The 24,998-nt window shown below is 45.3% G+C and overlaps 1 protein-coding gene across 2 annotated transcripts in view; it reads left to right on the forward strand.

Moving 5' to 3' along the window:
• Window positions 1–5,269: 5,269 nt before the first annotated feature.
• Window positions 5,270–24,998, forward strand: part of fam3c (FAM3 metabolism regulating signaling molecule C) — a 38,506-nt gene continuing 18,777 nt past the window's right edge. Inside the window, exons 1-2 of one of the 2 annotated variants that reach the window (XM_033037667.1) lie at window positions 5,270–5,451; window positions 24,654–24,703. In XM_033037667.1, the coding sequence (XP_032893558.1) occupies window positions 24,691–24,703 (13 nt within the window). In that variant the 5' untranslated portion in view covers window positions 5,270–5,451; window positions 24,654–24,690. The remainder of the gene's footprint in view (window positions 5,452–24,653; window positions 24,704–24,998) is intronic. The other variant, XM_033037668.1, reaches the window with a different exon arrangement.

A 24,998-nucleotide genomic window follows, 5' to 3' on the forward strand; every position in this document is an offset into this window, starting at 1 on the left:
TACTTGTGCGTGAGACTGTCTTTGCATTGACTGTTTACAGAATGAGAAGGTATGCAACTCAGCAATTTAAGAACAGGTAAACCTGAGATAGATACAAATTGCTGAAGTAACTCAGCGGGTCAGGGAACATAAAAAAATAAAAAATAGGTGCAGGAGTAGGCCATTCGGCCCTTCGAGTCTGCACCGCCATTCAATATGATCATTCACCGCCATTCAATAGGAAGCATCTCTGAAGAAAATGGATCGGTGACGTTTCGGGTCGGGACCTATCCATTTACTCCATAGACCCGTTGAGTTACTCCAGCACTTTGTGTCTGTCTACCTTTAGTATAAACCAGCATCTGCTGTTCCTTCTTATTACTGGTAAAGCTGATTTTGTCATCCTTCACACAGCTATGGCTCAATCGTAACATTTTCTTCTCTGAATCACAGGGTTGTGAGTTCAAGCCTCCTCCACATATGTGAGTGAGAATATGATTGGGATAACCGGTTTCATGTGTTTTGTGTTTTTATGACTGTTGGCAGATACATTTTCCTCCTGGGATAAATACAGTTCTATCGTATCAAACTCAATGGGTAAGTCAGCATCTGTGGATGGAAATGGACAGATAACATTTTAGAGTCGGTCTGAAGAAGGGTCGTAACCTGAAACGTCGGCAATTCATTTCCCTCCACAGATGCTGCCTGACCCAATTAATTCCTCCAACAGTTTGCTTTTTACTCCATTTTTACACTTATGAAATTGACACATTCAGCTGTGTAGCAGGCACAGTCCCTGAGCTATTTTGGGCTCATTCATCGCACTAGGCCATTTTGTGGTTGCCTGGAAACATAGTTAAGACTGCTAATCCCACAACCTCATTCTCAACGTGGGAAAAACTAAGGAGATGGTGGTTGACTTCAGGAGGGCGGGAAAACAACACCATACACCTCTGCACATCGATGGAGCTGATGTGGAAAGGGTCAGCAGCGTGAAGTTCCTAGGACTCCACCTGTCAGATGACCTGACGTCCACGACCAACACCACAGCACTGGTCAAGAGAGCCCAGCAGCGACTACACCCTCTCCGAAGACTACGGAAAGCAGGTCTCCCCACTACACACCTACGAACTTTTTATAGGGGGACAATCGAGAGCACATTAACCTACGGCATCACTTCCTGGTTTGGGAGCTGCAAGGCGTACGAACAGCACCAACTAGACAGGATTGTAAAGACCGCCAGCAGGATTATTGGTGCTCTACTCCCTTTCCTGCTGGACATATACAGGAAGAGATGTATCAGCAGAGCCATCTCCATCATCAAAGACCCCTACCACCCATCGCATCACATATTCTCCATCCTGCCATCTGGGAAGAGGTACAAGAGCATTAGCTGCAAAACCAGCAGGATGCTCCTCAGCTTCTTCCCGCAGGCTATAAGACTGATAAACGGACTTTGCCCCCTGCAAAAGTATCGCGCACCAACCACCAACCTGGACACACTGCAGCAGAGCCACTGTTGTGCCGCTGCCGATCAGAACGCCTGTTGATGTTTAGTAGAGAGTAGAGTGCTTAATTTGTTCATGATATATGTATTTTTATTTCTATTTATTTTTTACTGCACACTGAATGGACACTGGTTGAGCAACGTTTTTTTGTTTCCTCTGGGTATGTGAGTACTCAGGAAAATGACAATAAAGATATACTATACTATAATCCACCCATCTGAAGAGGTCCTGCACCTGAAATGATGCTGCCTGGCCCACTGTGTTCCCTCATCCACCCAAGTCGTTTCCTCAGGTCGGATAACAAGTGGTTAACAAAGTGGTGCTTTGTACAATTTGAAAAGAGTATTTCAATTAAAGCAGTGGAGTAGAGGCTGATAACATTTTAGAGTCCGTTTGAAGAAGGGTCTCGACCCGAAACATCACCTATTCCTTCACTCTATAGATACTGCCTCACCCGCTGAGTTTCTCCAGCATTTTTGTCTACTTTCAATTAATGCAGGTAATTCAATTATTGAGAGTCTGTTGAAGGAGAGTTCACTGGGGTCAACTTAGAGTTGTAACTATTGAGCAGTGAAGCTTTATATTACTATCTGTAAAATCAGGGCGTGAATGTGGTTTATCTCATGTTGATTGTGTACGCTTAAAGATTTGTTCTATGCAAGGCAATCATCTGAAGAAGGATCCCGACCTGAAACGTCACCTATCTGTGTCTTCCAGAAATGCTGTCTGACCTGAGGAACTACTCCAGCACTTTTGCCTCATACTGTGTTTTGTATTGAATTCTGTCTTTACTTTGTGTACTAGTCATGTCTCTACTATTTATTTCATTCCCCTTACATGTTTTTCCTCTACATGCTCAATTTTTGTAAGGTGTCCTTGAGACTCTTGAAAGGCGCCCATAAATAAAATTTATTATTATTATTATTTGTGTTCCATGCAATTAGCCTCGGTGTTGTTGAACTGGGAGAACAGGTTTTTGCAGGGTGGAGCAAGTGTTGGCAGGTAATAGTTGATATACATAGAGTCCTAGAGTGATACAGTGTGGTAACAGGCCCTTCGGCGTCACTTGCCCACATCAGCCAACATGTCCCAGCTACACTAGTCCCACCTGCCAGCATTTGGTCCATATCCCTCCAAACCTGTCTAACTGCTTTTTAAATGTTGGGATAATTCGTGCCTCCACTACCTTCTCTGGCAGCTTGTTCCATACATCCACCACCCTTTGTGTGAAAAAGGTACCCCTCAGATTCCTATTAAATCTGTTGCCCTTCACTTTAAACCTATGGCCTCTGGTCCTCAATTCAGCTACTCTGGGCAAGAGACTGTGCATTTACCCAATCTTTTCCTCTCATGATCTTATCAGATTACTCCTCATCATTCTGTGCTCCCAGCCTACTCAACCTCTGCCTAAAGCTCAGACCCTCTAGTCCTGGCAACATCCTCGTAAAAGGATCCATCGACATCCATGTCCATTTATCTGAATGGGCACAGATAAACAAAACTTTCACCACCATCCAAGATAAGGGAGGCCACTTAATTGGCTGTCTCTTCACACTAAACATTCATCCCTTCACTTGTGTACCTTTGTCCCTTCTAGTTTGGCACCCAGTTGTGCTGCGGTCTGTAACGTGACTTGGTTACTCCTACAGCATATCCAAAGCAAGAAGGCGGGGAACACCACCACCTGCAGGCTCCCCTTCAAGTTGCACAATATTCTGACATGGAAGTATGTGACTCCACGGGTCTAAGGAACTTTCTCTCCCCGCAGCCTTCACAGTGGCTAAAGAAGGTGGCTAACCACCACCTTCTCAAGGACAATCTGGAGGAGCAAATGCACTGGCTTTGCCACCCACCCTCATGTTATTCGAAAAGCTAATCACGGCTGTTGCAAGTGTTAAATGCACCAACCCTGCTGAAACATTGGAGACACAAGATGGTGGAATCTACAGCAACTATTAATCTGCTGCAAGAACTCGTGGGGTCGAGCAGCATCTGTGGGGGGATAGGAAGACTCGGCCATTCCTAGCCAGCACCAGATGTTCCATGACCCGCAGATTTTCTCCAGCAGATCGTTTGTTTCTGCTGAAACATTCCTAGTTTGCGGGGAGTGCATCGGCTTTTCAGCAAGTCCATTGAGGGGAGCTGCTCAGACTCAACCCGAAACATCACCCATTCCTTCTATCCAGAGATTCTGCCTGTCCCACTGAGTTACTCTGACATTTTATGTCTATGTTCAGCCTGAGCCTTGCTTGGACATCACAGAAGGCGTTCAGCAGCCGCCGTCTGCACACTTGCAGGTTTTGTCGTTTTGTTTCTGCATTTTGCTCATGAGATAATTAGGTTTGCTGCTAAGGGGTCTCTTGGAAACAGTGATGGTAACACGGTCAAAGTTTACATTACAAGACGATGTTGTGAAAACTTAAACCATGGTTTTCAGTCTAGGCACAGAAAACTATGAAGGTGTTTGGAGCAGGTTGGGAGTGTGGGGGTTCGCACTGTATTTGGAACTATATTTAAAGGTACAACAGTGGGCAGGCAATAATGCATTAAAATAAATGCAAGGTGAACATAATTTGAAAGCATAAACAACAAGTAAAGTGGTTCAACCATGATTAAAAGAGAGGTAGACACAAAATACTGGAATAATAGCCCTGTCCCACTGTATGTTCATTCAAGAGTTCTCCCGAGTTTGCCCTGATTCGAACTCGGAGATTTATGGTAATGGCCGCTCGCAGGTACTCGGGGCTCTCGTGGACATTTTTCAACATGTTGAAAAATCTTCACGAGTCTTCCCGAGCCTACCACGTTTCCCGAGTACCTGCCGTTAACGTTATGAGCCTCTAAGAGACGTCCCCGAGCTCCGACGTACCCGCTACGTACATTCTACGTGCTTACCACGAGTTTGATTATGTTTAAAACTCGGGAGAGCTCTTGAATGAACTCGTACAGTGGGACAGGGCTTTAACTCAGTGGGACTGGCAGCACCTCTGGATAGAAGGAATGGGTGGCGTTTTGGGTTGAGACTCTTCTTCAGGGGAGTCAGGGGAGAAGGATACAGAGATAAGGAAGTGCAAGATGTGAGAACGACTCATCATAGGAAAATGTAAAAAAAGGATCATTGTTAGCTCAGAGAAGGTAACAACAAAACAGTGATAAAATGTAATCGGGGACAGTCAGAGTGGTTGGAGAACTGGGAACAGCACCTCATATTTTGCTTGGGCACCTTACACCCCAGGGTATGAGCATTGACTTCTCTAACTTTTAATAACTCTTGCTTTCCCTCTCTCTCTCCATCCCTTCCCAGTTCTCCGACCTGTCTGATCGGTGCTGCAGGCTGAAGGTCGGCCAGTAGGCGGCGGTGTCGAGTAGACCGTCACTAGGTGGCGGTGTCGAGTAGCCGGTCACTCGCAAAGATCATAGAGCAGAGCTCCTCTAGTATCTTTGGTCACTAGGTGGTGGTGTCGGCGGCGGTTGGGTCGAGTCGCTAGGTGGGTGGGTCACTAGGCGGCGGTGTCGAGTAGACGGTCACTAGGCGGCAGTGTAGGCGGCGGCGGGTCGAGTAGACGGTCACTAGGCGGCAGTGTAGGCGGCGGCGGGTCGAGTAGACGGTCACTAGGCGGCGGCGGATCGAGTAGACGGTCACTAGGCGGCAGTGTAGGCGGCGGCGGGTCGAGTAGACGGTCACTAGGCGGCAGTGCAGGCAGCGGCGGGTCGAGTAGACGGTCACTAGGCGGCAGTGTAGGCGGCGGCGGGTCGAGTAGACGGTCACTAGGCGGCAGTGCAGGCAGCGGCGGGTCGAGTAGACGGTCACTAGGCGGCGGTGTAGGCGGTATCGGGCTCCCTCAGGCAGGGCAGGGACGGGATGAGAGGAGCTGAGGGACGGAGCAAAGATACGGAAGGGAGTGGGTGAAGCAACGGGAACTGCGCAGCGGATCGAGCGGAGAGGCGGCACGGAGCCGGGTCGGTGAGTAACGATTCACCCTCTGCCCTCACCTCCCGGGCCGGCAGCAGAGCCCGGCACCGCCCGCTCCCTGAACTCCGGGCCTTGGGCAGCGGCGTCGCCCCGGCTGATGGGAGGGAGGGAAGGATGGAGGGAAGGAGAGAGAAGGAGAGCGAGAGGGAAGGAGCAAGGGGAGCGAGAGAGAGAGAGGGAAGGAGCAAGGGGAGGGAGAGAAGGATGGAGGGAAGGAGAGACAGAGAGGGGGAAGGAATGAGTGAGGAAGGAAAGAGGGAAGATGTGAAAGGGAGAATGAAAGGAGGGGAGAGGAGTATGGGAAGAGGTAAGGAAAGAGGGAGAATGAAAGGGAAAGTGGGGAGAAGGTTGGGGGGGGGGGAGAAAATATTTAGCCAAATATTAAAACAATCCCAATTCTTAAGTTTTAGCAATTCTTCATTTAACACCATCTATAACCTTTCTTTTAATCAAGGTTGAATCACTTTGCTTGTTGTTTATGCCTTCAAGTTATGTTCACCGAAACAAAAAAACACCTTGCATTTATTTAAAAGTGAGTTATTGCCTGCCTACTGTCGTACCTTTTAAATATAGTTCCAAATACAGTATGAACCCCCATACTACCAACCTGCTCCACACACCTTCATAGTTTCTGTACGTAGACTGAACACTGTGGTTTAAGCTTTCACAACATGGTCTTGTCATGTAAAATTAGATCATTTTACTGTCACTCTTTCCAAGAGAATCCTAAGCAACAAGAACAATCCTTGAACAAAATGCTAACTACTAGAGGAACGGCAGTCAGGTAGCATCTGTGGAGGGGAATTGATCACTCCTGACCTGAAACGCTATCTGCTTCCCCTCATAGATGCTGCCTGACCAGTTGAGTTTCTGTAGTAGTTTTTTTTTGCTACAGATCCCAGCTTCTGCAATCTCTTTTGTCTCCAATAATTAACTTTCTCGTTGCACAGCGGTAGACATCCTGTTCCCAACTAGTTCCTCAACACAAGACCTGGAGACCCATCCCCTGCATCATTACCAACTTAAGTTGCCCAGTCTGTGTGCCAGTCCAAGCGTCACGATCACTGAGCTACCTCGTTACATGGACCTCCATATAGGTGGGCTCTCTGACCACAATCATCAGTGATTCGAGCCCTTACCCGGGTGCCCTCTCTCTTTGTCCGTTCCCCATTTTCACCCCTCCTTCTTTCTCCTCTCATCTATTCTTTTCTCTCTCTCTCTCTCTTTCCTCTCTCCCCTCTTTCTGCTCCTCTCCACCCTTCCTTTCCTCTTTTCAAGGGATGTGGAATGATGAAAGGAAGTTGTACAGGGTCTTGGTGCGACCACACCTGGAGTATTGCATACAGTTTTGGTCTCCTAATCTGAGGAAGGACATTCTTGCCATAGAGGGAGTACAGAGAAGGTTCACCAGACTGATTCCTGGGATGTCAGGACTTTCATATGAAGAAAGACTGGATAGACTCGGTTTGTACTCGCTAGAATTTAGAAGATTGAGGGGGGATCTTATAGAAACTTACAAAATTCTTAAGGGGTTGGACAGGCTAGATGCAGGAAGATTGTTCCCGATGTTGGGGAAGTCCAGAACAAGGGGTCACAGTTTAAGGATAAGGGGGAAATCTTTTAGGACCGAGATGAGGAAAACATTTTTCACACAGAGAGTGGTGAATCTCTGGAATTCTCTGCCACAGAAGGTAGTTGAGGCCAGTCCATTGGCTATATTTAAGAGGGAGTTAGATGTGGCCCTTGTGGCTAAAGGGATCAGGGGGTATGGAGAGAAGGCAGGTACAGGATACTGAGTTGGATGATCAGCCATGATCATATTGAATGGCGGTGCAGGCTCGAAGGGCCGAATGGCCTACTCCTGCACCTATTTTCTATGTTTCTATGAAGGAAAGAGCAAGGATGGGAAAAAGGGAAGGGCTGTCTGCTTCCCTTCCACCTGACTGCTGTTCCTCTAGTAGTTAGCATTTTGTTCAATGATTAATTATTTTTGTTGCTAAGGATTCTCTTGGAAACAGTGACGGTAACATGATCAAATTTTACGTTACAAGACCATGTTGTGAAAGCTTAAACCACGGTTTTCAGTCTAGGCACAGAAAACTATGAAGGTGTGTGGAGCAGGTTGGCAGTGTTGGGGTTCGTACTGTATTTAGAACTATATTTAAAAGGTACGACAATAGGCAGGCAATCTCACATTAAAAGAAATGCAAGGTGTTTTTATTTTCGTGAACATAACAAAGGCATAAACAACAAGCAAAGTGGTTCAATCTTGTTTAAAAGAGAGGTTATAGATGGTGTTAAATGTAAAATTGCCAAAGCTTAAGAATTGGAATTGTTTTAACATTTGGCTAAATATGACTTAAAAAATTGATAAGAAAAAAAAAATTGGGTGTGAGAATAAACCAGCAAAGCATCAGAACAGACTGTAAGTACATAGAAATAAATTGAAAGTGTTAGTTCCTTGCAGGCTGCGATGGGTGAATTTATAATGGGAGCCAGGAAATATCAGAGTGAACATATTTTGTGTGTGACTTCACAAAAGGATAGATGGAAAACCCTTCCAGAAATACAGGGGAGGCCAAGTCAGTGGATATTATTAATTCAGAGATATACAGATTCTTGATTAAAACGGGTGTCACGGGTTATGGGGAGAAGGCAGGAAAATGGGATTAGGAGGCAGAGATCAGCCATGATTGAATGGCAAAGTAATCCTAATGGGCCGAATGGCCTAGTACTACTTCTATAACTTGCGAACTTGTGAAATACTAGTGGAGAAATTAATAAACCTGAAAACTGATATATTCCAGAACCTATTGATCTGCATCACAGAGTTTTGAAGATAATCGCAGAGTTGCTTAGCACAGAAATTGACTCTTCGACCCACCATGCCCATGCCAATCGTTGCCCATTTATATGAATCCCATGTTCCACACCTGGACTGTATGTGTAGAATAAGTAGAAACAAGGAACTGCAGGTGCTGATTTACAACAACAAAAAAAGATGCAAAGTGCTGGAGTAACTCAGTGGGGTCAGGCGGTGTCTCTGGAGAATGTGCATAGGAAGCCTTATGGAGGCTTCCAACCCTAAACGCCACCAAATCCATGTTCTCAGGAGATGCTGTAACTTTTAATGCCGTGCCTATTTAAGTATCTGTTTGACTACGTCTTAATTGTATCTGATTACACCACCTCCTGTGGCAGCACCTTCTGGATGTCAACCACCCTTTATGTAAAAAAACCCCATCAGATCTCATTTAAAGATAGACATCAAAAGCTGGAGTAACCTAGCGGGTCAGACAGCATCTCTGGAGAAAAGGAAGAGGTGACGTTTCGGGTCAGGGCCTTCATCAGACTCAACAGGAGAAATCACAGAGGGGGAGCAGTGAGAGAAGATGTTAGATACATACATAGATACATAGACAATAGGTGCAGGAGTAGGCCATTCAGCACTTCGTGCCAGCACCGCCATTCAATGTGATCATGGCTGATTATCCACAATCATTACCCCGTTCCTACCTTCTCCCCATATCCCTTGATTCCGCTTGCCCTAAGAGCTCTATCTAACTCTCTTTTGAATGCATTCAGTGAATCGGCCTCCACTGCCTTCTGAGGCAGAGAATTCCACAAATTCACAACTCTCTGTGTGAAAATGCGTTTCCTCATCGCAGTTCTAAATGACCTACCCCTTATTCTTGAACTGTGGTCCCTGGTTTTGGACTTCCCCCAACATTGGGAACATGTTTCCGGCATCAAGCGTGTCCAATCCCTTAATTTTATGTTTCCCCTCATAAGATCCCCTCTCATTCGAAATTCCAGTGAATACAAGCCCAGTAGCTCCATTCTTTCACCATACGACAGTCCCGCCATCCTGGGAATTAACCTCGTGAACCTACACTGCACTCCCTCAATAGCAAGAATGTCCTTCCTCAAATTAGGAGACCAAAACTGCACACAATATTCCAGGTGTGGTCTCACAAGGGCCCTGTACAACTGCAGAAGGACCTCTTTGCTCCTATATTCAACTACTTTCATTATAAAGCCCAACATGCCATTAGTTTTCTTCACTGCCTGCTGTACTTGCATGCTTACTTTCAGTGACTGATGTACAAGGACACCCAGGTCTCCTTGTACTTCACCTTTTTCTAATCTGACACCATTTAGATAATAATCTGCCTTCTTGTTCTTGCATTCAAAGTGGATAAGCCTCAGAGGACAGTGGAGGCCGGTTCTCTGGATACTTTCAAGAGAGAGCTAGATAGGGCTCTTAAAGATAGCGAAGTCAGGGGATATGGGGAGAAGGCAGGAACGGGGTACTGATTGGGGATGATCAGACATGATCACATTGAATGGCTCAAAGGACCGAATGGCTTACTCCTGCACCTATTGTCTATCCACATTATACTGCATATGCCATGCATCTGCCCACTCACCCAACCTGTCTAAGTCACCCTGCATCCTCAAAGCATCCTCGTCACAGTTCACAGTCACCCAGCTTTGTGTCATCTGCAAATTTGCTAATGTTACTTTTAATTCCTTCATCTAAATCATTAATGTGTATTGTAAATAGCTGCGGACACAGTGCCGAGCCTTGCGGCACCCCACTAGTCACTGCCTGCCATTCTGAAAGGGACTCGTTAATGTCCTTACTCGTTGTTTCCATGTCAATACCTATCCCTAATACCATGTGCTCTAATTTTGCCCAGTAATCTCATATGTGGGACCTTATCAGATACAGAGGAGGGAAGAGACTGGAGACCTAAGACTTTTACCTCCATCACAGTGAGGAGATGTTGGGTGGACTCACTGTGGTGGATGTTAATATGTGTTTATTGTTGTTTTTTATTGTATTGTATTGTATGTATGACTGCTTCAATTTCGTTCAGACTTCGGTCTGAATGACATTAAAGGTTATCTTATCTTATCTTATCAAAAGATTTCTGAAGGTCCAGGTACATTACATCCACTGGCTCTCCCTTGTCCATTTTACTCTTGGCGGGGAGAGGAGAACTTCTTCAAAGTAGGCATGACACAAAAAGCTGGAGTAATAAGTTTATTGGCCAAGTATTCACATACAAGGAGATTCAAGATTCAATACTTGTATGTGAATACTTGTACACAAGGTGTACACAATCATGTAGGGTGTAGATATAGTAGCTATAGGCCTAGTTTCCTCCCACACTCCAATGACATACAGGTTTGTGGGATAATTGGCTTTGGTAAAATTGTCCCTAGTGTGTAGGATAGTGCTAGTGTACGGGGATCACTGGTTGGCGTGGACGTGGTGGGCCGAAGGGCCTGTTTCCTTGCTGTATCTCTAAACTAAACTAAAGGTGGCGTATAGGGTCGCAACCCTTCTTCAGTCTGAACTAAACTATGTAAATTAGTTCTGGTAAACTACCTACCAGGGCCCCATCAATCTCCTCCTTTGTTTCCGTAGCATCCTAGGACGACCCTGCGGATTTATCCCCTCAGCCAATAATGTTTGTTCCGAACATGATGCTCTTATCTGCCTGAATGTGATCCATATCTCTCGATTCTCTGTACTTCAATGTGCCTATCTGAAAGTCTCTTAAATGCCACTATCGTATCTACCTCCACCACCACCTCTGGCAGTATGTTTGCCCTGCACATCTCCGTTAAACTTTCCACCTCTCATTTTATAACTATGCCCTCTAGCATTGGATCTTTCAATTCAATTCAATTCAATTCAATTCAACTTTAATGTCATTGCACAAATACTGAGTATGGGTACAACGAAATGCAGTTTTGCGTCAGTCCGTAGTAGTGCAATATAGAAATTAAAAAAAAAAGAGGATACAGAATAATAAAAAATACAGAATAATTAAACAATGGGGACGGAGGGACCGGAGGAATCTATCGGCGGGACTCCGAGTTCAGCAATGCGACGGTATGATTGTAGAAGCTGTTCCTCATCCTACTGGTACGAGACCTGAGGCTCCTGTACCGCCTCCCTGATGGGAGGAGGGCAAACAGTCCATGGTTGGGGTGGGAGGGGTCTTTAATGATCTTCCCAGCCCGTTTCAGACACCGTTTTCGGTGGAGGGCATCCATGGCAGGGAGCGGGGCACCGATGATGTGCTGCGCGGTTTTCACCACCCGTTGTAGTGCCTTCCTGTCCGCAACAGTGCAGCTGCTGTACCATACCGTGAAGCAGGTGGTCAGGATGCTCTCAATGGTACACCGGTAGAAGTTGGTCAGGATCTGGGGGGACAGGTGGGCTTTCTTGAGCCTCCTCAGGAAGTAAAGGCACTGCTGTGCCTTTTTGATCAGCTTGGAGGTGTTGAGGGACCAGGACAAATCCTCCGAGATGTGTACCCCGAGGAATTTGTAGCTGGAGACGCGCTCCACCTCAGTCCCGTTTATATGGATGGGGGTATGTCTGACCTTCCTGAAGTCGACAATAATTTCCTTCGTCTTCTTGGAGTTGAGGACGAGGTTATTGTTGGCACACCAGGTTGTCAGGTGCTGGACCTCCTCTCTGTAGGCTGACTCATCGTTGTCACTGATCAGTCCTACCACCGTGGTGTCGTCAGCAAACTTAATGATGGCGTTGGATCCGTACTTAGGGATGCAGTCGTGGGTGAAGAGGGAGTAGAGGAGAGGACTGAGCACACAGCCCTGTGGCACGCCGGTGTTCAGTGTTATAGTGGTGGAGGTGAGGTTGTTGACCCTAACATACTGTGGTCTGTTGATGAGGAAATCCAGTGTCCAGTTGCAGAGGGAGGTGGAGATGCCAAGCCCGCTGAGTTTGGTGATCAAGCTGGCGGGGATGACAGTGTTAAAAGCGGAGCTGAAATCAATGAACAGCAACCTGATGTAGGAGTTGTTGTTGTCCAGGTGGGTCAGGGCAGAGTGTAGGGCCGCCGATATGGCGTCCTCTGTAGACCTGTTGGCCCGGTAGGCAAACTGATGGGGGTCCAGTGTGGGGGGGAGGCTGGCTTTGAGGTGAGCCAAGATCAGCCGCTCAAAGCACTTAGCAATGACAGGGGTGAGTGCCACTGGGCGGAAATCGTTGAGGCTCCCTGTGGCTGACTGTTTGGGCACTGGCACAATGGTTGATGTCTTGAGGCAAGTGGGGACAACACCCTGGGCCAGTGAGAGATTGAAAATGTCGGTAAAGACTGGGGATAGTTGTCCAGCACATGCCCTAAGCACCCGGCCAGGGATGCCATCGGGGCCGGCAGCTTTGCGCTCATTCACCTTGCTCAGTGCATCTTGTACAGCAGAGGTGGAGAGACTGAGGGGTTGTTCATTTGGGGGTGGAGCAACTTTGATGGCTGGGGTTTTGTTATCTCGGTCAAAGCGAGCATAGAAATGGTTTAGCTCGTCAGGAAGGGTGGCGTTGTCTGGGGGAGGGGTGTTAACTTTCTGGTAATCGGCAAGGGATTTGATTCCTTGCCACATGCGCCTGGGGTCAGAGTTGTTTTGGAAGTGCTCCTCAATCCGCCGTTTGTGATTGAGTTTGGCATTCCTGATTCCGATTTTCAGATTGGCCCTGGATGAGCTGTATACCTCACCGTCGCCAGATCTGAAAGCGGCATCGCGAGCCTTCAGTAGGAGTCTGACCTCCCTGCTCATCCACGGCTTCTGGTTAGGGAAGGTCTTTATTTCTTTGTGGGTAGTGACATTATCGGTGCAGAATTTTATATAGTCCATAACTGTTGAGGTGTACGAGTTGATGTCCACTTGTGAATTGAAGGTGGACTGGGTAGCAAACAGACTCCAGTCTGTCTGCTGAAACTGCTGCTGTAAAACAGAGACAGCCCCCTCAGGCCAGACCTTCACTGTCCTCGTGGTAGGTTTCACACGTCTGATCAGAGGTGTGTATTTGGGGAGCAGGAACAGAGAGAGGTGGTCAGACTGACCAAGGTGGGGGAGGGGGAGGGCTTTGTAGGCTTCAGTAATATTAGTGTAAACTAAGTCCAGAATATTGTTTCCTCTGGTTGGGCAGGAAACATGCTGATGGAACCTGGGGAGTACAGTTTTAAGGTCGGAGCGGTTGAAATCACCCGCAACAATAAATGCCTCCTCTGGGTGAGCAGATAGATGTTTGCTGATAGCAGCTTGCAGCTCTTCCATTGCTAGCCTGGCATTAGCGTCAGGGGGTACATAGATTGCGGTGATAACAGTCGATGTAAATTCTCTGGGCAAATAGAAGGGCCTGCACTTTAACATCAGGTATTCCAGGTCAGCAGAGCAGTGACTACCAATCCTAACAACGTCCGTGCACCATGTGTTATTCACATAGATGCACAGTCCGCCGCCCTTGGTCTTACCGGAGTCCTTCGCTGTTCTGTCGGCCCTGAAGACAGTGCGCCCCTCCAGCTCGATGGCGTTGTCCGGGATGTTGCCGTTGAGCCATGTTTCAGTAAAGACCATGGCGTTGCAGTCAGCGATCCGTCTGTGTGTGGTGATCCGCAGCCTTAGTTCATCCATCCTCAGATAAAGGGTTTTGACTATATACCCTATCTATGCCTCTCATCATTTCATATACTGAAGTATTTAAGTCATATAAAGACCTTGGCAAAACATCTTTTACCTGTTGTAAACAGTAATAGACAGCAATTATTTATTTTCATTTCTCTATCACATTCATCACTCTGATGTCAGAGATTTGTGAATAGGCCTATACGTTCTTTTTTTGGATCGTACCATTTGACTGATCCTTCTTCAGACTGAGAGTCGGGGGCCTGAAGATGGGTCTCCACCCGAAATGTCACCCATTCCTTCACTCCAGAGATGCTCTCTCGCTGAGTTACTCCAGCTTTTTGTTTGTAGTGCCCTATATTGCGGTCTTGCACCAAGCTGCCATTCTGTCGAATGTTAGTGGAACACTGGGCTGTATTCGTGTTTCCCACCCTCACCATTGTCATAGTGCTGCCATATCCAGACTTGCTGGTAACGTTGCTTGATCTTGTGCTGCCAGATACCTTGGATTTGTCAGCACTTCAACTTGTTGTCTCTTGATTTTTAAAATGTTTTGGTCTAAGAGGCCATGGCCAGCACCCACTGACAATACATATTACAATCTCCATTTTGCAAGCAATAGTTTATGCAAGTGACTGTTATATTTTGTTTAGTCACCAAAGAGGAGGAGAATATCTTTTATTATTACAATAATATTGCAATAATAATAACAATAATAAGTACAACACTCTTTGTACATTAGACATCTTCACAATTTTGTTCATGTCAGCCACTAAAGCTGCAAGACCCAGCCACAATACTTGCCACTTTGAGCAGTTTATAGTTTAGTTTAGTTCAAAGATACAACGTAGACACAGGCCCTTCGACTCACCGAGTCCGTGCCAACCAACAATCCCCGTATACTAGCATTACCCTACACACCAAGGTCAATTTTGTAATCAAAAAAGCCAATTAACTTACAAACCTGCACATCTTTCGAGTGTGGGAGGAAACTGGAGTACCCGGGAAAACCCCATGGGTCATGGGGAGAATGTAAAAACTCCATCCAGACAGCACCCGTAGTCAGGATCGAACCAGGGTCTATAAGGCGCTATAAGGCAGCAACTCTACCGCTGTGCCACCCCTAAAGTTGTGTTAGGATTTTGTGTGTGTACAATGAGTAATGACTTGAGTCCAGCACATTTTGCCTCTCACACATCAGGGTGTAGCTTAGAACCTATTTTTATAGGCATTCTTTCCATTGGTTGAAAAAATGGCGAACATAATGAATAAAAAGGAGAGAACATAGCCTGAGAAGCTGGAAGCAAAAATTGTGCAAGCATTGGGATTTGGAGCAGTTATTACCATTGGAAGTGACACAAAAAGAATACTAACTGTAAAAAGAATATGTTTTCCTTGTTCCCAACTGAAAAATTATAAACTTTGCCCATGCAGTGATATCACTATCATCCGAACATTCGTAACTCCAGTTAATAAAACATTTTATTTATCCAGTGCCATGAAGCCCTTAATTTGTTTTTATTGACGAGTTCCAATATGAAGTCAGGGTCTTGAAGTGCTAAGCTACAATGTGAATGATTGTGTTCGACTTTGCATTCATTAAGCTCGCATGACAGCAAAGCTTGGAATTTGCATTCCGTTTCTGTGAACAAATGTACCACATTATTTGCAAGACTAATACAGGCAAATGGTTAATCTTTTCATTAGAAGACCCCCCTCATCACTCTTCCAACATAGATGCGCAGAGGATAAAGACAGGTGGAACGGCAGATGCTGGTTTACAAAATAAGACACAAAATGCTGGAGTACCACAGCGGATCAGGCAGCATTTCTGGGAACATGGATGGGGGATGGATGTTTCAGGAGTGAACCGAAACATCACCTATCAATGTTCTCCTGAGATGCTGCTGACCCGCCGAGTTACGCCTGAGCTTTTGTCTTTATTTTGATGCAGGGATCAAAGCTGCCTCAGTGGATCCTGAGTTTTGTGCCAGGTCAGAGGTCTTGCCCTGCAAGTACCCTCTTCCTCAATCACCAAACACTGTGCTGGCATATTAACGATGGCAGTGACTTACATATCAATGCCACCCTTTGCCGAGTGGTGCATACTGTACTTTAGGAAGTGGTCCACATTTTGAAGGGTCTTACTGTGAATTATCAGTGGGTAGTGTGGTGTCGTTGGCACATATTGGTAGAGGACTTCTGTCCTGTCAGTGTTGAGTGTAAGAGACACTTGTATACCTCAGTGAAAATGTTGCTACTGGCCTTCAAGCCCAGTGTCTGAGCATGTGCAAATGTAAGCATCGCGTATTGGTGCCTGACTGCTGTGTTTTGAGAGACAAACGTGCACATGTACACCTTGTAGGAAGTGAAGCTTATCGGATCAATAGATGCACCAGTGTAAGTTAGCTTGCCGCTGCCTGATTCACATTACACATTGCCCTCGATTTATGAATTGTTGCTAAAATGCAGTTATAGTTTAGTTTAGAGATACAGCATGGAAATGGGCCCTTCAGCCCACCGAGTCCATGCCTAGCATCGATCAGCCGTTCACACTAGTTCAACATTATCCCACATTCTCATCCAATCCCTACACACCAGCGGCAATTTCAACCTCCAAACTCACACATATTTAAGATATGGGAGAACGCAAGAGGAAACCTACATGGTCACAGGGAGAACGTGCAAACACCTCACAGACAGCACCCGTAGTCAGGTCTCTGGCGCTGCGAGGTAGCAACTCTGCTGGATGCACCACTGTGCTGCCATGCTGGCTTGTTCAGGTTGCTGCCCTTCATTTATGTGGATTCTGTCGCTGTAACAAAGCATGGGTAACATTAACAATAAATGGCAATTGAAATCCCAGTTGAGTGGAGAACAATCTTTATTGGTAGAACTGTGATTAAAAAGATTGTAAGCGTCGCAACTCACAACTGCCTAAAAGAATTGGGAGGTGGGAGTTATTGAGAGTGGGGTAAAGGGAAGATGGAAGTGGGTGCCACAAGTCTCAGGGCTGGGTGAACAGGAGAGAGAGATTCACTTGGCTCAGACCCCGAAAGAGGACATTACATTCCTATTTTACGATACGTGCCAATTTGTTTTGAATGGAGTGCTTACATTTCTGTGACCAAGGTTCTTGAGCTCTGGAATGCAAGCTGAGGTTTTACATTGAAACTAATGGAAACACCGAATCGGTTCACAAATTTCTGCTTTACGAAGCACTTTCCGAGAATGTTACAGTCTTGCAAATCAATGGATATCGGTATCAACTTTCCTTTGTGGTCTAGTTCACTCATGCTGAAGCAACAATTTAAGATTTGCAGACTATTTATTTTGGCATCCACAGTGCCTAAAATAGCATGGAATGGTGGTGGTGCAGGTTGCAGTTTTAACCATTGGCATTTCCTCGTGTATCATTAGTTGGTTGATTAGCTGCTCAAACTCAACAGCGATAAGACAGAATTCCTCCTTATAGGCTCCAAAGCCACACTCAGCAAAATCAATAACCCCACTCTCACCATCGACGGCACCACTGTCTCCCCATCTCCACAGGCCCGCAACCTTGGCGTGATCTTTGATTCCACCCTCTCCCTTGAGCCTCACATCCGCCATGTCATTAAAACCTCCTTCTTTCATCTCCGCAACATCGCCAAACTCAGACCCTCTCTCACACCTCCCGCTGCTGAAAGACCCATCCATGCCTTCATCTCCTCCTGACTGGACTACTGCAACTCACTTCTCCTTGGCATCAGCTCCACCTACATCAACCGACTCCAACTGGTCCAGAACGCAGCCGCCCGACTCATCACCCACACCAAATCCTGGCATCACATCACTCCAGTCCTCAAACAACTTCACTGGCTTCCCATCTCCCACCGGATCAACTACAAAATCCTGATCCTCACCTACAAAGCCCTCCACCATCTGGCCCCCCCATATCTCACTGACCTCCTCTCCCCCTACCAACCCTCACGGTCCCTCAGATCCACATCAGCCGGTCTCCTCTCCATCCACAAGTCCAACCTCTGCAGTTTTGGGGACAGAGCCTTCTCCAGGGCAGCTCCCAGGCTCTGGAACTCCCTCCCCCAACTGATCCGCAATTCCGTGTCCCTCACCATCTTCCAGTCCCGCCTCAAGACCCATCTCTTCACCTCTGCCTATCCTTAGCCCCACGTCCCCCTCCCTTTTCATCTGCCTCGTATTGTGTTTTGTATTGAATTCTGTCTTTACTTTGTGCACTAGTCATGTCTCTACTATTTATTTCATTCCCCTTACATGTTTTTCCTCTACCTGCTAAATTTTTGTAAGGTGTCCTTGAGACTCTTGAAAGGCGCCCATAAATAAAATTTATTATTATTATTATTATTAGCTGCACTTGGTAAGGCCCAAGGGAGCTTCATATAAAACTCTCATTCATGATCAAATGACTTGTACACCTCGTTCTATATTACTAAAACAGTTAACGTTCTTGGTTCTGCATAATAGGAAATGTCCAGAAATAGGGACTGTGTGTTTTATCAATGTAAAACCAAAATTCTTCACAAAGCCAATGTGACCACAGGAGATGCAACACTTGTCCTTATATTTCCTCCCTAGACGCCATCCAGAGACCCCGACAGTCCTTTCAGAGACAGAGGTTCACATGCACCTCCTCTAACCTCATCTACTGCATCCGCTGTTCCCGATGTGGGCTCCTGTACATCAAACGTAGACTCGGCGACTGTTTCGCTGAACACTCGTGCTCGGTCTGCTGAGGCCTACGGGATCTCCCGGTTGCCAACCATTTAAACTCTCCTTTCCATTCCCATACTGACCCTTCCGTCTTGGGCCTCCTCCATTGCCAGAGAGAGGGCACGCACAAATTGGAGGAACAGCACCTCAGTTTTCACTTGGGCAGTTTACTATTCAGTAGAATGAATGTTGAATTCTCTAATTTTAAGTAACATCTCTTACACCTCCCTCTCCCCTTGCCCCCTTCCTCCATCTAGTTGTTTAACCAGTTTCACAGTGCACCATATTATACCCCTCTTGAGATTCTTGAACAATTGGCCTACCAGGGCACCTGCCTTCCTGAGGCCATTTTTTTGTCGGCCCTCATTTGTGCTGGTCTTTTCTTCAGCTCTTCACCTAAACCCTCACCCATTGCCTACTTTCAGTCTGATGAAGGGTACCGACCTGAAACAGGGTCCTTTTTCTCCAGAGATGACCCGCTGAGTTACTCCAGCACTTTGTGTCTATATCAGGTTAGATGCTGAGCAGGAATAGGGAATTTCAAGATTGGATTAGTCTAAGTGGCTGATTATGGGCAGTTACATGATGCAGAATAATAAAGGTGGAAATCACATTAATAGAAATGGTCCACAGACCATCTGAAATAAAAGGTGGTCAGCTAATTCCTTAAGACATTTTTAAGGTGATGGGGGAAATTTAAATAGGAACACGAGGGGTGATTTTTTCACGCAAAGGATGGTGGGTGTACGGAACGAGGGGCCGGAGGTGGTAGTTGAGGTAGGTACTCTATCGCAGCATTTAAGAAACATTTGGATAGGCACATAGGTAGGACAGGTTTAGAGGTATATAAGGGTCAAACGGAGGCAGGTGGGACGAGTGTAGTTGTGTTCGATAAATCACCAGATTCAGACAACAGAGTATGAATAACAAGGTATTTTATTACACTACCAATAAGGCACATAGGCTCACGTATCTGCAAACGCTCTCTTGAACTTGAGTACACAGCAAAGCATGCTGCCGGATGTTCCTGGTGTCGATCTGACACCGTTCGCGACACCGTTCGACTGGGGCTCTCTCCTCGGAAGGGCACCCGACACCATCCTTTATGGCGTTTCGTATCTGAGCAGACCCCCCTCCCGGAGCCAATCATAAGTCCCCCTGCCTGCAGTGTTTCCGCACTACTAGCGGAAGAGGGTGCAGGTGGTCTACCCAACTATTGCTGTTGTGTCTTGCTCAACAAAGCTACACTTTCCCAGGAATGGTGTGAGAAGAGTCAAACTTTCTCAGGCACTGTGAACAGGTGCAAGGATATCTGACGCAATGTCCGGGGAACAGTAAAGAAAGCAAACTCAATGCTAGCATTTATTTCAAGAGGGCTTGTGCACAAAAACAGGGATGTAATGCTGAGGCACTATAAAGCGCTGGTAAGACCGCATTTGCAATATTGTGAGCAATTTTGGGCACCATATTTGAGGAAGGGTGTGCTGGCTCTGGAGAGGATCCAGAGGAGGTTTACAAGAATGATCCCAGGAATGAGTAGATTAACCTATGATGAGCGTTTGTCGGCACTGGGCCTGTACTCGCTGGAGTTTAGAAGAATGAGGGGGTCCTCATTAAAACATACAGAATAGTGAAAGGCTTGGATAGAATGGATGTGGAGAGGATGTTTCGACTAGTGGGAGAATCTGGGACTAGAGGTCATAGCCTCAGAATTAAAGGACGTTCTTTCAGGAAGGAGATGAGTAGAAATGTCATTAGTCAGAGGGTGGTGAATCTGTGGAATTCTTTGCCACAGAAGGCTGTAGAGGCCAAGTCAGTGGATATTATTGCGGCAGAGATAGATAGATTTTTGATTAGTACAGGTGTCAGAAGTTATGGGGAGATGACAGGAGAATGGGGTTAGGAGGGTGAGATAAATCAGCTATGATTGAATGGTGTAGTACACTTGATGGTCCGAATGGCCTTATTCTGCTCCTATCACTTACGACATCTTGGTTTCGAAGTGTTTGGAATGCTGTGCTGCTAATTTGGAACTCCATTTTAGCTGAAATTGTCTGTTTTTTACAATACAATGGGACATGTTAGTCGGTATGGGCTAGCTGGGCCAAAGGGCTTGCTTCCATGCTGTATGCCTCTATGACTGTGAAATTAGGGAAATAATTAACCACTCAGACTTCAATTGAATTTTAAGAGGTTGGTAAAAATTTGAAGGGAATGGAATCATTACAAAATGCACAAATGAGTCTTGTGAGAGCATTTGCAGTTGAGACAAATAATCAAATGAAATAAAAGCCTTTTGACTCCGTACAGCAGAGCATAGAAGCTGGATGAGTGGATAACTCAGCCCTTGACCCTGCCCTACTGCGCATTGAGGTTGTGATTTGCCCCTCAACTCCACATTTCTGCCTACTCTCAGTAAATTCTCATTCATTGATCAGGAATCTGCCTCAAAAGGTCTCCGTTTCCACTGGCCTGAGAGGAAATCTGCCATTTTTTGGCTTAAATAGGGGAACTGCTATCTTGAGATAGTGATGCCTGATTCTAATTTTTCCCATAAGTGAACGTGACCACCCTGTCAAACCTCTTCAAGACCATGTCTGACTTGGTGATTACCCAAAAGGGCAATTGTTTAAATGATCCAAATTTATTTCTTGATTGTTATTTTATTATTTATAAACTTATTTGGATGCAATTTTAATTGTTTGGGTTTTTTGACCAAAACACTTGAACTACAAGGGAGTGTAATTTCCATTTCCTAATTTTTCACTTGCAAACATTTTCCTGGAATGTAACCCCTTTGTTAGTCGTGCATCTTTAATTTGATTAAATGCCTCAGTAACCAGTGAAATGCAACCCTTCCCCATAATGTGAAGCTCTCATGAGATCCCTTGAGACTCCCACAGAAACACACAGTTGCACACTGCATATGTGCCTACTCCTGTATGTGGATTTTTATTTTTTTTTAAAGAGTTTACAGATGTAAGTATAAAACAAATAGATTTAGCAAGTGATCAACATTTTGGAAAAATGGTATGACTGTCTGTTGGTGTGAGGTCTTCGAAGTAGAACTGGGATAAGATAGAGCAAAGTCTTTTCCAAATGGTGAAAAGCTAGGAAATACTAGATGCCCAAAGAGGATTAGGGCTCCGATATTTAGATCATGAAGACACAGCATGCACGGAAAACAATAAAGGTGAATGGAAGGTAAACTTGTGATGACAACTGCAGCATTGTGTGAAGTCCTGGAAACCTCACCTCCATGAAGGACATTTTAATTAGCCTCGGAGGGAATGAGTGTGTTTGTGAAAGTGACACCTGACCTCAAGGGTTGAGTTACGAGACGGCACTGCCGACTGCAGCTGCCTTCTCTCTTATTGAGACGGTGAAAGGGTTGAGGTTTTCAAGTTTCTTCTGATGGTAAAGTCCAGGACCAGGGAGTGTTGTTGATAGTAAACCAGGCACACTTCCATTATCAAAAAAGATTGGAAGCTTTACGATCTTTTATAAATGCCAGATGGTGCTATCTGTTAATTTTCAACCTAGGTTTGCTAGATTAGTGATTAAGGTAATCAAACAAAGGCGTAGTTAGTCACAAACAGTCATTTTTTTCTTTGAGCATACTTGAAGCCTCTGCGTCTTGTCTGATAATCTGGGCTTTTGGCCTGTTATGTCCAAGTCAGACCAGTGATAGAGCTTCCAATCAGACCCACCCCCTTGCTCTTCCTCCACTCCACGGGTGTCACGGGTTATGGGGAGAAGGCAGGAGAATGGGGTTAGGAGGGAAAGATAGATCAGCCATGATTGAATGGCGGAGAAGACTTGATGGGCCGAATAGCCTAATTCTACTCCTATCGCTTGTGATCTTATGATTTCCTGCACATGATTTCCCTTAAAATGGTGTCCAATTCCTTATGAAAGTTGATGTGGTCTATTTTAAACCAAATTGGATAGGAAATAGAATTGTGGAGCATTTCCGATCCATGCTATCATACAAGAAGGATGAGTTAATTGGATCTGGAAAGTTTGGCTATAGTGGGTGTGGCCATTGTAAGAGAATGTTGTATATAAGCAGAATCAGTCAAAGCCAATGTGATCTTGTTACAATGCCAGTTCACAAGTTTGGTTCTTCCATTATAAGATGGCATGCAATTATGATGTAAGGAAATGATAACCATGGAAGTGAAGTATTTTTACAAAAAACCCAATGTGACATGTACTTAAATATACAACAGCTTACGATGTGTCCCACAAAATCAGAGTATTGGGAGTAGAAGGTAATGAGTTAAGATGGAAGATTATCAGGGAGATTTACGGCTGAGGCAAGGCCAGCAAATTTGATTATGAGAGTCAGAAGAAAGGTCCTGATCCAAAACATCACGTCACGTAGGAAAGTGTTAGCGTGCAGGGCTCACTGATCTGTATCCATGCTGTATCTCTAAACTAAAAAAAGAAAAGATCTGCGCATTCCCTCCACAGATGCTGCATGACCTGCTGAGTTCCCCCAGCGCTTTGTGTTGTGCTCAAGATTCCAGCAGCTGCAGTTTCTTGTGTCCAAATTGGATTGTTTCCGATATTCACAACGTGTTAGCCGAGAAAGCTTTTCATGTAGGTAATGCCTCAATGAAAGTTAACTCCAAAATAATCAGCTCATATATGCACAAAAACCAATTAGAATCGCTAATGAGATTTCTTTTTCACTCCGTTTTCTGATTGTGCGTTCCAGAAGCCATTGGTTGCATTCCTGTTGGTTATACATTTCTCTATTACAAATAAGATCTCAAGTATTGTCTCCGCGAGACTTGAGATGCATTCATTTATACCTTTTTAATTATGTGTAGGAAGGAACTGCAGATGCTGGTTTAAATCAAAGATAGACACAAAAAGCTGGAGTAACTTAGCGGGACAAGCAGCATCCCTGGAGAGAAGGAATGGGTGACGTTTCGGGTCAAGAAGGGCCTGAAGTTTATTCTAAAGAAGGGTCTCGACCCAAAACATCACCCATCCCTTCTCTCCGGAGATGCTACGTGTTCCGCTGAGTTACTCCAGCTTTTTGTGTCTATCTTCCTTTTTAATTATGGATCCCTTTCACCACTTTATGTATTCTATACGCAGTTCAATTTGCCGTCTTTATTCTCTTGCCTTTTTCAACCTTGGTGGGGTTTACCATTTGATTGATTTTCTCAAAATAAATAAATGTAGTGCAGAATTCTGCTGACTGGACGGCCGGTGGTTCCAATGGGCCTTGAACAGCCCACCATAGATCTGGGAAATGGGAATTATTACTGGGATTCCTTTTCATAAGCTGTGCAATGTTTCTCTCCAATTAAAACTAATCCCCATTCATTTGAGTGGATATTTCCAGTATGGCGATAAGGAAACAAGTTTTAGTTTTATAGATACAGTGTGGAAACGGGCTCTTTGGCTCACCGACCAGCTATCACCCGTACACAAGTTCTGTACTACACACTAGCCGTACAGAAGCCGGTTAACCTACATACCTGTTCAAGAAGGAACTGCAGATGCTGGAAGATCGAAGGTACACAAAAATGCTGGAGAAACTCAGCGGGTGCAGCAGCATCTATGGAGCGAAGGAAATAGGCGACGTTTCGGGCCAAAACCCTTCTTCAAACTGTTTGAAGAAGGGTTTCGGCCCGAAACGTCGCCTATTTCCTTCGCTCCATAGATGCTGCTGCACCCGCTGAGTTTCTCCAGCATTTTTGTGAACCTACATACCTGCATGTCTTCGTAATGAGAGAGCAATCCGGAGCACCCAGATAAAACCCACGTGGTCACAGGGAGAACATTCAAACTTCATGCAGGCAGCACCTGCAGTCAGGATTGAACCCAGGTCTCTGGCGTTGTAAAGCAGCAACTCTACTGCTGCACCTTTGTACCGGCCCCACTTTGGACTCTGGAAATATAAATATCACAATCATTCATCGGAATTTTATTTAAAAACCTGTAATTTTTAAAAAAACATTGTTTTATTAAAATTAACAATTTTCTTTTTGCAGATATTGAAGCTTGGTGATTTATATTAAAGTTGGAATAATGAGAATAGCAGGTAAGATACAACCAGCTTTATTGATTAGACTTTTGACACCGTTTGCATTACTGCGTTAACTGTATAAAATTTAATTTGGAGCTAAATTTGACAATTTATTCTTGTGAATTTACATTAAGTCGACAATCTGCTGTGTTAGTCATGCTGATTTTGTGGTTTGGCTTTAAGCATGTAATTATTGGCACAGGAAATAAGACATTTGTCTTTTCACCTGGACTTGGAAACGATTGCTGTCAGCAAGATATTATAGCTGGGAACATGTTCGATTTTTCAACATGAATATTCTGCAAATTGA

This window comes from Amblyraja radiata, chromosome 19 (assembly GCF_010909765.2).
Source record: "Amblyraja radiata isolate CabotCenter1 chromosome 19, sAmbRad1.1.pri, whole genome shotgun sequence".
Classification (NCBI taxonomy): domain Eukaryota; kingdom Metazoa; phylum Chordata; class Chondrichthyes; order Rajiformes; family Rajidae; genus Amblyraja; species Amblyraja radiata.